The sequence below is a fragment of the Gigantopelta aegis genome, chromosome 14, assembly GCF_016097555.1.
Source record: "Gigantopelta aegis isolate Gae_Host chromosome 14, Gae_host_genome, whole genome shotgun sequence".
Taxonomy (NCBI): domain Eukaryota; kingdom Metazoa; phylum Mollusca; class Gastropoda; order Neomphalida; family Peltospiridae; genus Gigantopelta; species Gigantopelta aegis.
Window position 1 is genome coordinate 31,618,360 of NC_054712.1, and position 14,599 is coordinate 31,632,958.

General features: G+C 38.3%; 1 protein-coding gene across 1 annotated transcript; it reads left to right on the top strand.

Moving 5' to 3' along the window:
* The first annotated feature begins 3,647 nt into the window (after nucleotides 1-3,647).
* LOC121389184 (protein qua-1-like) lies at nucleotides 3,648-4,598 on the top strand. The gene has a single exon (XM_041520789.1). It carries the CDS (start codon nucleotides 3,648-3,650, stop codon nucleotides 4,596-4,598), a length of 951 nt encoding a protein of 316 aa, XP_041376723.1.
* The last annotated feature ends 10,001 nt before the right edge of the window (nucleotides 4,599-14,599 follow it).

Consider the following 14,599-nt stretch of genomic DNA (forward strand, 5'->3'; position numbering starts at 1 on the left):
CTTCGAACACTTTACGAATACCTGCTCATTCAACTCAATCTAGTGTAGTGTAGGTCTTCTCAGACCCATATAGAAGCATGTATCTTCAAACACTTTACGAATACCTGCTCATTCAACTCAATCTAGTGTAGTGTAGGTCTTCTCAGACCCATATAGAAGCATGTATCTTCGAACACTTTACAAATATCTGCACATTCAACTCAGTCTATTTTATAGTGTTGTTTAGATTGACCCGGACCGTTGTTGAAGCACAAATATTCGAGCACTTTACGAATATCTGCTGATTCAACTCAATCTAGTGTAGTTTATGTCTTCCCAGACCCTTGTTGAAGTATACATCTTCGAACATTTATCGATTCTTATTCCCAAAACACAATGTAACCCGTCTCCATCAGCTTGGGTGCCATGGACATTTTTTAATTTTGTTTATGTTTCCGTTAATAAGACTGTGCTACGGCACATAAAAAAAAATAAACGACTGTTTTACCAGTCAATCCACTGGTACCTTAACTAATCAGAGTCAGTATTATTTTTCGAAAATTTTAAAATATTAAACAATATGTACTTTCCATATTAGGAAAGGGAATAGTAAAGTGAATAATATAAGCTATACACAAGTGATTTTGGAAACAAAATCTGTCATTTAGATTTCTGAGACAGTCTATCAATGGGCTTAACCGCTTGATACTTGATAAAGAAATGTGTGATTCTTTCTTCTTCTTCTTCTTCTCTCTCTCTCTCTCTCTCTCTCTCTCTCTCTCTCTCTCTCTCTCTCTCTCTCTCTCTCTCTCTCTCTCTCTCTCTCTCTCTCTCTCTCTCTCTCTCTTCTTTTTTTGTTCTTTTTTAATAAAACATATATATATATATATATATATATATATATATATATATATATATATATATATATAGGAATATAGTTTGTGTAAAGTCTTCAGTGTCTATAGCATTAATGGTACACAGGTGGTCCTGGTTCGTTCGTCGTTTATGAGCAAAAATTATAGCTTGAGGTTAATTTTCATCTGTATAAAATGTCACTAATCATTGATGAGCCCATTTACTTATTTGGCTCAGGTCATGTTTTAAAGTCCGGCTGCATTGTGCAGATATACGGCCTTGAACGTGAATAGCGGTTTTGTCTTTCAGATTTATATGGTCTTCAGCTTCCTGATATACAAAAACAAATATCACCATTAAAGTGCTTGACATTAGATTTAATACGATTTGCATATATTATTTATGTAAATTAAAAAAGAGGGGTCCGAGAAGTACGCCTTGAAGAACTCCTGTAGTATTTTTGTCCTTACGAGACCTTTTAAATGTTTTCGTGTATAACACACAACTACAGACTATTTAAATAATGTATCTATCATTGTTTGTACAGACTCTTCTATCAGAACCCAGAATTGAGAGAATTAGTCTGTAAAATGTTTGGTTTTCATACCTTATTTCTACACACATGGCTTTCAATCCAAAGGCATGTTCAGGAGGGCGAGCGATCGCTGCTGCTCGCTAGACAGTTTGGTTTTTCTTGCACCTAGCGTTGGATAAATGCAGGGATTCTAGAATTGTTTTTAATTCACTTGCCATGGGGCCACTTGCCCAATTTTAACTGTTGATAAAACAAAATACCAGTAAATTAAAGTGATTAACTTGTTAATGTACATTTTGCATACTGAAATCATGTCTAATCAGTTTGTTAATTTACAGATGGGCTCATTAGGTATACTTTATGATATGTTTAGAAAAACATGCTAAATATTATAGACCAGTACTAGTCGTGGGACACCAGTTGTGGCGGGGAAAACCGAATCCTACAAAAAATCGCACCTTTTCCATTGAGTTACATCATACAGCCCTCCCCTTTTGTTTTTTGAGGTTGTTCTCTGACTCTTGTTTCCACATTAACGCTCCTATGCCAAACTCGAAACTATAAGTTAATGTGTTTGATACACTTTCAAGATTCCCCCTCAAAATATGTTTTCTATTACTAAATAGAATTATTTGTTTGTAATTTTATAGGCAAATAGCTTGAGGTTTAAACGTTATATTTAAAGCAAACAGGTAATAAAACATTTTGGCGGGAACCGCCTTTATTGCAACTTTGACATAGGATCTTTAATCTGAGAGCGATTGAGATTATTTTAAGACTGCCCTACAGGCCCTAGCCATAGTCTGCGTCAGTCTGTGGCAGTCTGCGTCGATATGCGTCAGTCTGTGGCAATCTGCGTCGATATGCGTTAGTCTGTGGGGCAGTCTGTGTCAATAAGCGTCAGTCTGTGGCAGTCTGCGTCGATATGCGTCAGTCTGTGGCAGTCTGCGTCGATGTGCGGCAATCTCTGGCAGTCTGCGTCGATATGCGTCAGTCTGTGTCAACCGGCGATTTATTACAGCTTTTATGGAAAGCGGACAGAGATTCTTTAAAACAATTAATTAAATCTTTCTTGCGCACACAAAACTATTATTTTGAAGACCATCACGTACATCCATAGCACACGATACTAAAACTCTTATACCTTTCAAGCATGGACGGGACGTAGCTCAGTGGTAGAGCGCTCGCTTGGTGCGCGGTCTCTGTGGGATCGATCCCCATCGGTGGGCCAATTGGGCTGTTTCTCGTCCCAGCCAGTGCACCACAAATGGTATATCAAAGGCCGTGATATATGCTATCATGTTTGTGGGATGGTGCATATAAAAGACCTACTAATAGAAAAAGGTAGCGGGTTTCCTCTCAAAGACTGAATGTCAAAAATTGCCAAGTGTTTGACATCCCAAGACCGATGATTGGTACATCAATGTGTTCTAGTGGTGTCTTTAAACACAACAAACTTTAAACTATCAAGTAGTCTGCGCTCATTTGTTATAAGCAACCTATTATATTGCACGAAATCACCTTTCACATTGCTCATAATTAATTTGCAATCAAATTAGTATAGACCTTGACTTTGCCGTTGGTTGTCCTATATCCGTCTATAGGGTCTATCACTTGTAGAACAACATATCGAGGCATTCTGAACCGTTGTTTATTTGAGAGTGGGATTTTTTTTTTTGGGGGGGGGGGGGTTGGGGGGGGGGGGGGAAGGTCGATTTCATATCATCATAAAATATCATGTTGTCAATTATAAAGTGCATAAAAGTGGTTAAAGAAATATTTGAAGCAACGTTTGATTTATGCGTTCTTTATGGGATATACGCGGTCTTGCGATTTCGTCAATCAAAAGTAAAACATCAGTTTATTAATCATCGGCTATGTTGGATGCAAATGATTAAGTATTGCTTATTATACAGCCATGTTAGTTATATTACGATGTTCGAATGCAAATACGTCTCTCTCTCTCTCTCTCTCTCTCTCTCTCTCTCTCTCTCTCTCTCTCTCTCTCTCTCTCTCTCTCTCTCTCTCTCTCTCTCTCTCTCTCTCTCTCTCTCTCTCTCTCTCTCTCTCTCTCTCTCCCTAAAGGTGGCCAAATAGCTATTGTTTAATGGGAGGCAACTTACGCCCTCTCACTGATTGGCCCACTCTGTTTTATTTTATGGTACAAAATGATCAAATTACGATTACTGCATTAGCCTAGTAATATGTTGCCATTGTTGTTGTTTATTTATTTATTTATTTATTTATTCAGATCGTTCTCATAACCGTGTCTTTGGCAATGCCGCCTGAACATATGAACGGAAATGGTAATGGGAACGGAAACGGAAACGGACTTGATAACGGAAATGGCAATGGGAACGGAAACGGAAACGGACTTGATAACGGAAATGGCAATGGGAACGGAAACGGAAACGGACTTGATAACGGAAATGGCAATGGGAACGGAAACGGACTTAAAACCGGAAATGGCAATGGGAACGGAAACGGACTTAAAACCGAAAATGGCAAAGGGAACGGAAACGGACTTGAAAACGGAAATGGCAATGGGAACGGAAACGGACTTGGTAACGGAAATGGCAATGGGAACGGACTTGAAAACGGAAATGGCAATGGGAACGGAAACGGACTTGATAACGGAAATGGGAATGGGAACGGAAACGGACTTGGTAACGGAAATGGCAATGGGAACGGACTTGAAAACGGAAATGGCAATGGGAACGGAAACGGACTTGGTAACGGAAATGGCAAGGGGAACGAAAACGGACTTAAAAACGGAAATGGTAATGGGAACGGAAACGGACTTGATAACGGAAATGGCAATGGGAACGGAAACGGAAACGGACTTGAAAACGGAAATGGCAATGGGAACGGAAACGGACTTGATAACGGAAATGGCAATGGGAACGAAAACAGACTTAAAAACGGAAATGGTAATGGGAACGGAAACGGACTTAAAACCGGAAATGGCAATGGGAACGGAAACGGACTTGGAAACGGAAATGGCAATGGGAACGGAAACGGATTTGATAACGGAAATGGCAATGGGAACGGACTTGAAAACGGAAATGGCAATGGGAACGGAAACGGAATTGGTAACGGAAATGGCAATGGGAACGGAAACGGACTTAAAACCGGAAATGGCAATGGGAACGGAAACGGATTTGATAACGGAAATGGCAATGGGAACGGAATTGAAAACGGAAATGGCAATGGGAACAGAAGGACTTAATAACGGAAATGGCAAAGGGAACGGAAATGGACTTGGTAACGGAAATGGCAATGGGGACGGAAACGGACTTAAAACCGGAAATGGCAATGGGAACGGACTTGAAAACGGAAATGGCAATGGGAACGGAAACGGACTTGGTAACGGAAATGGCAATGGGAACGGAAACGGACTTGATAACGGAAATGGCAATGGATTTGAAAACGAAAATGGGAACGGAAACGGGCATGAAAACGGAAATGGCAATGGGAACGGAAATGGGCTTGCTAACGGAAATGGAAATGACAACGATAACGGGAACGGTAAGAAAACACGATGTTCAATTTAGGTTCTAATAGACCAAATCAAATCCTATTGCCGATAATGTTAACGTTTACTAAAAAAAAAACACTTAAAGATGGAGTGTATTTGGTTACTTGTCACTGGGTAAAGATGGAGGTAGATTAGTCACTTAAAGATGGAGGTATGGTTAGTCACTTAAAGATGGAGGTATGATTAGTCACTTAAAGATGGAGGTATGGTTAGTCACTTTAGTTAGTCACTTAAAGATGGGTATGGTTAGTCACTTAAAGATGGAGGTATGGTTAGTCACTTAAAGATGGAGGTACACTTAAAGATTTTATGGTTAGTCACTTAAAGATGGAGGTATGGTTAGTCACTTAAAGATGGAGGTATGGTTAGTCACTTAAAGATGGAGGTATGGTTAGTCACTTAAAGATGGAGGTATGGTTAGTCACTTAAAGATGGAGGTATGGTTAGTCACTTAAAGATGGAGGTATGGTTAGTCACTTAAAGATGGAGGTATGATTAGTCACTTAAAGATGGAGGTATGGTTAGTCACTTAAAGATGGAGGTATGGTTAGTCACTTAAAGATGGAGGTATGGTTAGTCACTTAAAGATGGAGGTATGGTTAGTCACTTAAAGATGGAGGTATGGTTAGTCACTTAAAGATGGAGGTATGGTTAGTCACTTAAAGATGGAGGTATGGTTAGTCACTTAAAGATGGAGGTATGATTAGTCACTTAAAGATGGAGGTATGGTTAGTCACTTAAAGATGGAGGTATGGTTAGTCACTTAAAGATGGAGGTATGGTTAGTCACTTAAAGATGGAGGTATGGTTAGTCACTTAAAGATGGAGGTATGGTTAGTCACTTAAAGATGGAGGTATGGTTAGTCACTTAAAGATGGAGGTATGGTTAGTCACTTAAAGATGGAGGTATGGTTAGTCACTTAAAGATGGAGGTATGGTTAGTCACTTAAAGATGGAGGTATGGTTAGTCACTTAAAGATGGAGGTATGGTTAGTCACTTAAAGATGGAGGTATGATTAGTCACTTAAAGATGGAGGTATGATTAGTCACTTAAAGATGGAGGTATGGTTAGTCACTTAAAGATGGAGGTATGGTCAGTCACTTAAAGATGGAGGTATGTTAGTCACTTAAAGATGGAGGTATGATGGAGGTATGATGGTCACTTAAAGTCACTTAAAGATGGAGGTATGGTTAGTCACTTAAAGATGGAGGTATGGTTAGTCACTTAAAGATGGAGGTATGGTTAGTCACTTAAAGATGGAGGTATGGTTAGTCACTTAAAGATGGAGGTATGGTTAGTCACTTAAAGATGGAGGTATGGTTAGTCACTTAAAGATGGAGGTATGGTTAGTCACTTAAAGATGGAGGTATGGTTAGTCACTTAAAGATGGAGGTATGATTATTCACTTAAAGATGGAGGTATGGTTAGTCACTTAAAGATGGAGGTATGGTTAGTCACTTAAAGATGGAGGTATGGTTAGTCACTTAAAGATGGAGGTATGGTTAGTCACTTAAAGATGGAGGTATGGTTAGTCACTTAAAGATGGAGGTATGGTTAGTCACTTAAAGATGGAGGTATGATTAGTCACTTAAAGATGGAGGTATGGTTAGTCACTTAAAGATGGAGGTATGGTTAGTCACTTAAAGATGGAGGTATAAAGATGTTAGTCACTTAAAGATGGAGGTATGATTAGTCACTTAAAGATGGAGGTATGGTTAGTCACTTAAAATGGATAGTCACTTAAAGATGGAGTTAGTCACTTAAAGATGGAGGTATAGTCACTTAAAGATGGAGGTATGGTTAGTCACTTAAAGATGGATGGAGGTATGGTATGTTAGTCACTTAAAGATGGAGGTATGGTTAGTCACTTAAAGATGGAGGTATGGTTAGTCACTTAAAGATGGAGGTATGGTTAGTCACTTAAAGATGGAGGTATGATTAGTCACTTAAAGATGGAGGTATGGTTAGTCACTTAAAGATGGAGGTATGGTTAGTCACTTAAAGATGGAGGTATGGTTAGTCACTTAAAGATGGAGGTATGATTAGTCACTTAAAGATGGAGGTATGGTTAGTCACTTAAAGATGGAGGTATGGTTAGTCACTTAAAGATGGAGGTATGGTTAGTCACTTAAAGATGGAGGTATGGTTAGTCACTTAAAGATGGAGGTATGTATGGTTAGTCACTTAAAGATGGAGGTATGGTTAGTCACTTAAAGATGGAGGGTAAGATGGAGGTATGGTTAGGTTAGTCACTTAAAGATGGAGGTATGGTTAGTCACTTAAAGATGGAGGTATGGTTAGTCACTTAAAGATGGAGGTATGGTTAGTCACTTAAAGATGGAGGTATGATTAGTCACTTAAAGATGGAGGTATGGTTAGTCACTTAAAGATGGAGGTATGGTTAGTCACTTAAAGATGGAGGTATGGTTAGTCACTTAAAGATGGAGGTATGGTTAGTCACTTAAAGATGGAGGTATGATTAGTCACTTAAAGATGGAGGTATGGTTAGTCACTTAAAGATGGAGGTATGGTTAGTCACTTAAAGATGGAGGTATGGTTAGTCACTTAAAGATGGAGGTATGGTTAGTCACTTAAAGATGGAGGTATGGTTAGTCACTTAAAGATGGAGGTTATCACTTAAAGATTAGTCACTTAAAGATGGAGGTATGGTTAGTCACTTAAAGATGGAGGTATGATTAGTCACTTAAAGATGGAGGTATGGTTAGTCACTTAAAGATGGAGGTATGGTTAGTCACTTAAAGATGGAGGTATGGTTAGTCACTTAAAGATGGAGGTATGGTTAGTCACTTAAAGAAGATGGAGGTATGGTTAGTCACTTAAAGATGGAGGTATGGAGGTATTAGTCACTTAAAGATGGAGATGGTATGGTTAGTCACTTAAAGATGGAGGGTTAGTCACTTAAAGATGGAGGTATGGTTAGTCACTTAAAGATGGAGGTATGGTTAGTCACTTAAAGATGGAGGTATGGTTAGTCACTTAAAGATGGAGGTATGGTTAGTCACTTAAAGATGGAGGTTATGGTTAGTCACTTAAAGATGATTAGTCACTTAAAGATGGAGGTATGGTTAGTCACTTAAAGATGGAGGTATGGTTAGTCACTTAAAGATGGAGGTATGGTTAGTCACTTAAAGATGGAGGTATGATTAGTCACTTAAAGATGGAGGTATGGTTAGTCACTTAAAGATGGAGGTATGGTTAGTCACTTAAAGATGGAGGTATGGTTAGTCACTTAAAGATGGAGGTATGATTAGTCACTTAAAGATGGAGGTATGATTAGTCACTTAAAGATGGAGGAATGGTTAGTCACTTAAAGATGGAGTTATGGTCAGTCACTTAAAGATGGAGGTATGGTTAATCACTTAAAGATGGAGGTATGGTTAGTCACTTAAAGATGGAGGTATGGTTAGTCACTTAAAGATGGAGGTATGGTTAGTCACTTAAAGATGGAGGTATGATTAGTCACTTAAAGATGGAGGTATGGTTAGTCACTTAAAGATGGAGGTATGGTTAGTCACTTAAAGATGGAGGTATGATTAGTCACTTAAAGATGGAGGTATGGTTAGTCACTTAAAGATGGAGGTATGGTTAGTCACTTAAAGATGGAGGTATGGTTAGTCACTTAAAGATGGAGGTATGGTTAGTCACTTAAAGATGGAGGTATGATTAGTCACTTAAAGATGGAGGTATGGTTAGTCACATAAAGATGGAGGTATGATTAGTCACTTAAAGATGGAGGTATGGTTAGTCACTTAAAGATGGAGGTATGGTTAGTCACTTAAAGATGGAGGTATGGTTAGTCACTTAAAGATGGAGGTATGGTTAGTCACTTAAAGATGGAGGTATGGTTAGTCACTTAAAGATGGAGGAGGTCACTTAAAGATGTATGGATAGTCACTTAAAGATGGAGGTATGGTTAGTCACTTAAAGATGGAGGTATGGTTAGTCACTTAAAGATGGAGGTATGGTTAGTCACTTAAAGATGGAGGTATGATTAGTCACTTAAAGATGGAGGTACGGTTAGTCACTTAAAGATGGAGGTATGATTAGTCACTTAAAGATGGAGGTATGGTTAGTCACTTAAAGATGGAGGTATGGTTAGTCACTTAAAATGGATGGTTAGTCACTATGGGTTAGTCACTTAAAGATGGAGGTATTGTTAGTCACTTAAAGATGGAGGTATGGTTAGTCACTTAAAGATGGAGGTTGGTTAGAAGATGGAGGTATGGTTAGTCACTTAAAGATGGAGGTATAATTAGTCACTTAAAGATGGAGGTAGTCATAAAGATGGAGTCACTTAAAGATGGAGGTATGGTTAGTCACTAAAAGATGGAGGTATGATTAGATTCACTTAAAGATGGAGGTATGGTTAGTCACTTAAAATGGAGGTATCACTTTAGTCACTTAAAGATGGAGGATGGTAGTCACTTGAGGTATGGTTAGTCACTTAAAGATGGAGGTATGGTTAGTCACTTAAAGATGGAGGTATGGTTAGTCACTTAAAGATGGAGGTATGGTTAGTCACTTAAAGATGGAGGTATGGTTAGTCACTTAAAGATGGAGGTATGGTTAGTCACTTAAAGATGGAGGTATGGTTAGTCACTTAAAGATGGAGGAATGGTTAGTCACTTAAAGATTTAGTTATGGTCAGTCACTTAAAGATGGAGGTATGATTAGTCACTTAAAGATGGAGGTATGGTTAGTCACTTAAAGATGGAGGTATGATTAGTCACTTAAAGATGGAGGTATGTTAGTCACTTAAAGATGGAGGTATGGTTAGTCACTTAAAGATGGAGGTATGGTTAGTCACTTAAAGATGGAGGTATGGTTAGTCACTTAAAGATGGAGGGGTTAGTCACAAAGATTATGATTAGTCACTTAAAGATGGAGGTATGGTTAGTCACTTAAAGATGGAGGTATGGTCACTTAAAGATCAGGTATTTAGTCACTTGTCAGGTATGGTTAGTCACTTAAAGATGGAGGTATGGTTAGTCACTTAAAGATGGAGGTATGGTTAGTCACTTAAAGATGGAGGTATGGTTAGTCACTTAAAGATGGAGGTATGATTAGTCACTTAAAGATGGAGGTATGGTTAGTCACTTAAAGATGGAAAGATTAGTTATGGTCACTTCACTTAAAGATGGAGGTATGATTAGTCACTTAAAGATGGAGGTATGGTTAGTCACTTAAAGATGGAGGTATGGTTAGTCACTTAAAGATGGATGGAGGTATGATTAGTCACTTAAAGATGGAGGTATGGTTAGTCACTTAAAGATGGAGGTATGGTTAGTCACTTAAAGATGGACATGGTTAGTCACTTAAAGATGGAGGTATGATTAGTCACTTAAAGATGGAGGTATGGTTAGTCACTTAAAGAAATGGTTAGTCACTTAAAGATGGAGGTATGGTTAGTCACTTAAAGATGGAAGTATGGTTAGTCACTTAAAGATGGAGGTATGGTTAGTCACTTAAAGATGGAGGTATGATTAGTCACTTAAAGATGGAGGTATGGTTAGTCACTTAAAGATGGAGGTATGGTTAGTCACTTAAAGATGGAGGTACGATTAGTCACTTAAAGATGGAGGTATGGTTAGGATGGAGGTATGGTTAGTCACTTAAAGATGGAGGTATGGTTAGTCACTTAAAGATGGAGGTATGGTTAGTCACTTAAAGATGGAGGTATGGTTAGTCACTTAAAGATGGAGGTATGGTTAGTCACTTAAAGATGGAGGTATGGTTAGTCACTTAAAGATGGAGGTATGATTAGTCACTTAAAGATGGAGGTATGGTTAGTCACTTAAAGATGGAGGTATGGTTAGTCACTTAAAGATGGAGGTATGGTTAGTCACTTAAAGATGGAGGTATGATTAGTCACTTAAAGATGGAGATGGTTATCACTTAAAGATGGAGGTATGGTTAGTCACTTAAAGATGGAGGTACTGTTAGTCACTTAAAGATGGATGGAGTATGGTTAGTCACTTAAAGATGGAGGTATGGTTAGTCACTTAAAGATGGAGGTATGGTTAGTCACTTAAAGATGGAACCATTAGTCACTTAAAGATGGAGGTATGGTTAGTCACTTAAAGATGGAGGTATGGTTAGTCACTTAAAGATGGAGGTATGGTTAGTCACTTAAAGATGGAGGTATGATTAGTCACTTAAAGATGGAGGTATGATTAGTCACTTAAAGATGGAGGTATGGTTAGTCACTTAAAGATGGAGGTATGGTTAGTCACTTAAAGATGGAGGTATGGTTAGTCACTTAAAGATGGAGGTATGGTTAGTCACTTAAAGATGGAGGTATGGTTAGTCACTTAAAGATGGAGGTATGGTTAGTCACTTAAAGATGGAGGTATGATTAGTCACTTAAAGATGGAGGTATGAGGTATGGTTAGTCACTTAAAGATGGAGGTATGGTTAGTCACTTAAAGATGGAGGTATGGTTAGTCACTTAAAGATGGAGGTATGGTTAGTCACTTAAAGATGGAGGTATGGTTAGTCACTTAAAGATGGAGGTATGGTTAGTCACTTAAAGATGGAGGTATGGTTGTGGTTAGTCACTTAAAGATGGAGGTATGATTAGTCACTTAAAGATGGAGGTATGGTTAGTCACTTAAAGATGGAGGTATGGTTAGTCACTTAAAGATGGAGGTATGATTAGTCACTTAAAGATGGAGGTATGGTTAGTCACTTAAAGATGGAGGTATGGTTAGTCACTTAAAGATGGAGGTATGGTTAGTCACTTAAAGATGGAGGTATGATTAGTCACTTAAAGATGGAGGTGTGGTTACTTAAAGATGGAGGTCACTTAAAGATGGAGGTATTGTTAGTCACTTAAAGATGGAGGTGCGGTTAGTCACTTAAAGATGGAGGTATGATTAGTCACTTAAAGATGGAGGTATGATTAGTCACTTAAAGATGGAGGTAGTCACTTAAAGATGGAGGTATGATTAGTCACTTAAAGATGGAGGTATGATTAGTCACTTAAAGATGGAGGTATGATTAGTCACTTAAAGATGGAGGTATTATTAGTCACTTAAAGATGGAGGTATGATTAGTCACTTAAAGATGGAGGTACGGTTAGTCACTTAAAGATGGAGGTATGGTTAGTCACTTAAAGATGGAGGTATGGTTAGTCACTTAAAGATGGAGGTATGATTAGTCACTTAAAGATGGAGGTATGATTAGTCACTTAAAGATGGAGGTATGGTTAGTCACTTAAAGATGGAGGTATGATTAGTCACTTAAAGATGGAGGTATGATTAGTCACTTAAAGATGGAGGTATGGTTAGTCACTTAAAGATGGAGGTATGGTTAGTCACTTAAAGATGGAGGTGCGGTTAGTCACTTAAAGATGGAGGTATGATTAGTCACTTAAAGATGGAGGTATGGTTAGTCACTTAAAGATGGAGGTACGGTTAGTCACTTAAAGATGGATGTATGGTTAGTCACTTAAAGATGGAGGTATGTTAGTCACTTAAAGATGGAGTCACTTAAAGATATGGTTAGTCACTTAAAGATGGAGGTATGGTTAGGATTAGTCACTTAAAGATGGAGGTATGATTAGTCACTTAAAGATGGAGGTATGATTAGTCACTTAAAGATGGAGGTATGGTTAGTCACTTAAAGATGGAGTTATGGTTAGTCACTTAAAGATGGAGGTATGATTAGTCACTTAAAGATGGAGGTATGATTAGTCACTTAAAGACGGTGTATGGATAGGCACTTAAAGATGGAGGTATGGTTAGGCACTTAAAGATGGAGGTGTATGGTTATGGTTAGTCACTTAAAGATGGAGGTATGATTAGTCACTTAAAGATGGAGGTATGGTTAGTCACTTAAAGATAGTCACTTAAAGAGAGGTATGGTTAGGCACTTAAAGATGGAGGTATGGTTAGTCACTTAAAGATGGAGGTATGGTTAGTCACTTAAAGATGGAGGTATAATTAGTCACTTAAAGATGGAGGTATGATCACTTAAAGATGGAGGTTAGTCACTTAAAGATGGAGGTATGGTTAGTCACTTAAAGATGGAGGTATGGTTAGTCACTTAAAGATGGAGGTATGGTTAGTCACTTAAAGATGGAGGTATGGTTAGTCACATTAGTCACTTAAAGATGGAGGATGGTACGTTAGTCACTTAAAGATGGAGGTATGGTTAGTCACTTAAAGATGGAGGGGATGGAGGTAGAACACTTAAAGATGGAGGTATGGTTAGTCACTTAAAGATGGAGGTATGGTTAGTCACTTAAAGATGGAGGTATGGTTAGTCACTTAAAGATGGAGGTATGGTTAGTCACTTTACGGAAGGTAGGTCTTGGGATCGTTAGTCACTTAAAGATCGGTGGGTATTAGTCACTTAAAGATGGAGGTATGGTTAGTCACTTAAAGATGGAGGTATGATTAGTCACTTAAAGATGGGGGTTATCACTTAAAGATGGAGGATTAGTCACTTAAAGATGGAGGTATGGTTAGTCACTTAAAGATGGAGGTATGATTAGTCACTTAAAGATGGAGGTATGGTTAGTCACTTAAAGATGGAGGTATAGTTAGTCACTTAAAGATGGAGGTATGGTTAGTCACTTAAAGATGGAGGTATGATTAGTCACTTAAAGATGGAGGTATGGTTAGTCACTTAAAGATGGAGGTATGGTTAGTCACTTAAAGATGGAGGTACGGTTAGTCACTTAAAGATGGAGGTATGATTAGTCACTTAAAGAGACTTAAAGATGGAGGTATGGTTAGTCACTTAAAGAGGTGGAGGTCACTTAAAGATTAGTCACTTAAAGATGGAGGTATGGTTAGTCACTTAAAGATGGAGGTATGGTTAGTCACTTAAAGATGGAGGTATGATTAGTCACTTAAAGATGGAGGTATGATTAGTCACTTAAAGATGGAGGTATGGTTAGTCACTTAAAGATGGAGGTATGGTTAGTCACTTAAAGATGGAGGTATGGTTAGTCACTTAAAGATGGAGGTATGGTTAGTCACTTAAGGATGGAGGTGCGGTTAGTCACTTAAAGATGGAGGTATGATTAGTCACTTAAAGATGGCGATATGGTTAGTCACTCTAAAGATAGTTATGGTTAATCGCTTAAAGATGGAGGTATGGTTAGTCACTTAAAGATTGAGTTGTGGTTAGTCACTTAAAGATGGAGGTACGGTTAGTGACTTAAAGATGGAGGTATGGTTAGTCACTTAACGATGGAGTTATGGTTAGTCACTTAAAGATGGATGTACGGTTAGTCACTTAAAGATGGAGGTATGATTATTCACTTAAAGATGGAGGTATGGTTAGTCACTTATCGGTCTGGGATCGATCCCCGTCGGTGTGCTATTTGGGGCTATTTTTCGTTCCAGCCAGTGCACCACGACTGGTATATCGAAGGCCGTGATATATACTGTTGTATATATGAGAAATGGCACACAAAAGATCCATTGCTACTAATGAAAAAATCTAGCGGGTTTCCTCTCTGAGACTATATGTCACAATTACCAAATGTTTGACATCCAACGATGATTAAGAAATCAATGTGTTCTACAAATGTAGTGGTGTCGTTAAAAAAAACAATAGGAATAGGACAATAAACGTGCATATGGGAATGGAACTAGCATTAACAAATATGACATTCAGTTACTAAGTAATTATGTTACTATTTAATAAGGTAACATGTC

What these genes read in the sequence shown, in the direction of transcription:
- LOC121389184 (XM_041520789.1), top strand. Translation starts at nt 3,648, where the DNA reads ATGCCGCCTGAACATATGAACGGAAATGGTAATGGGAACGGAAACGGA.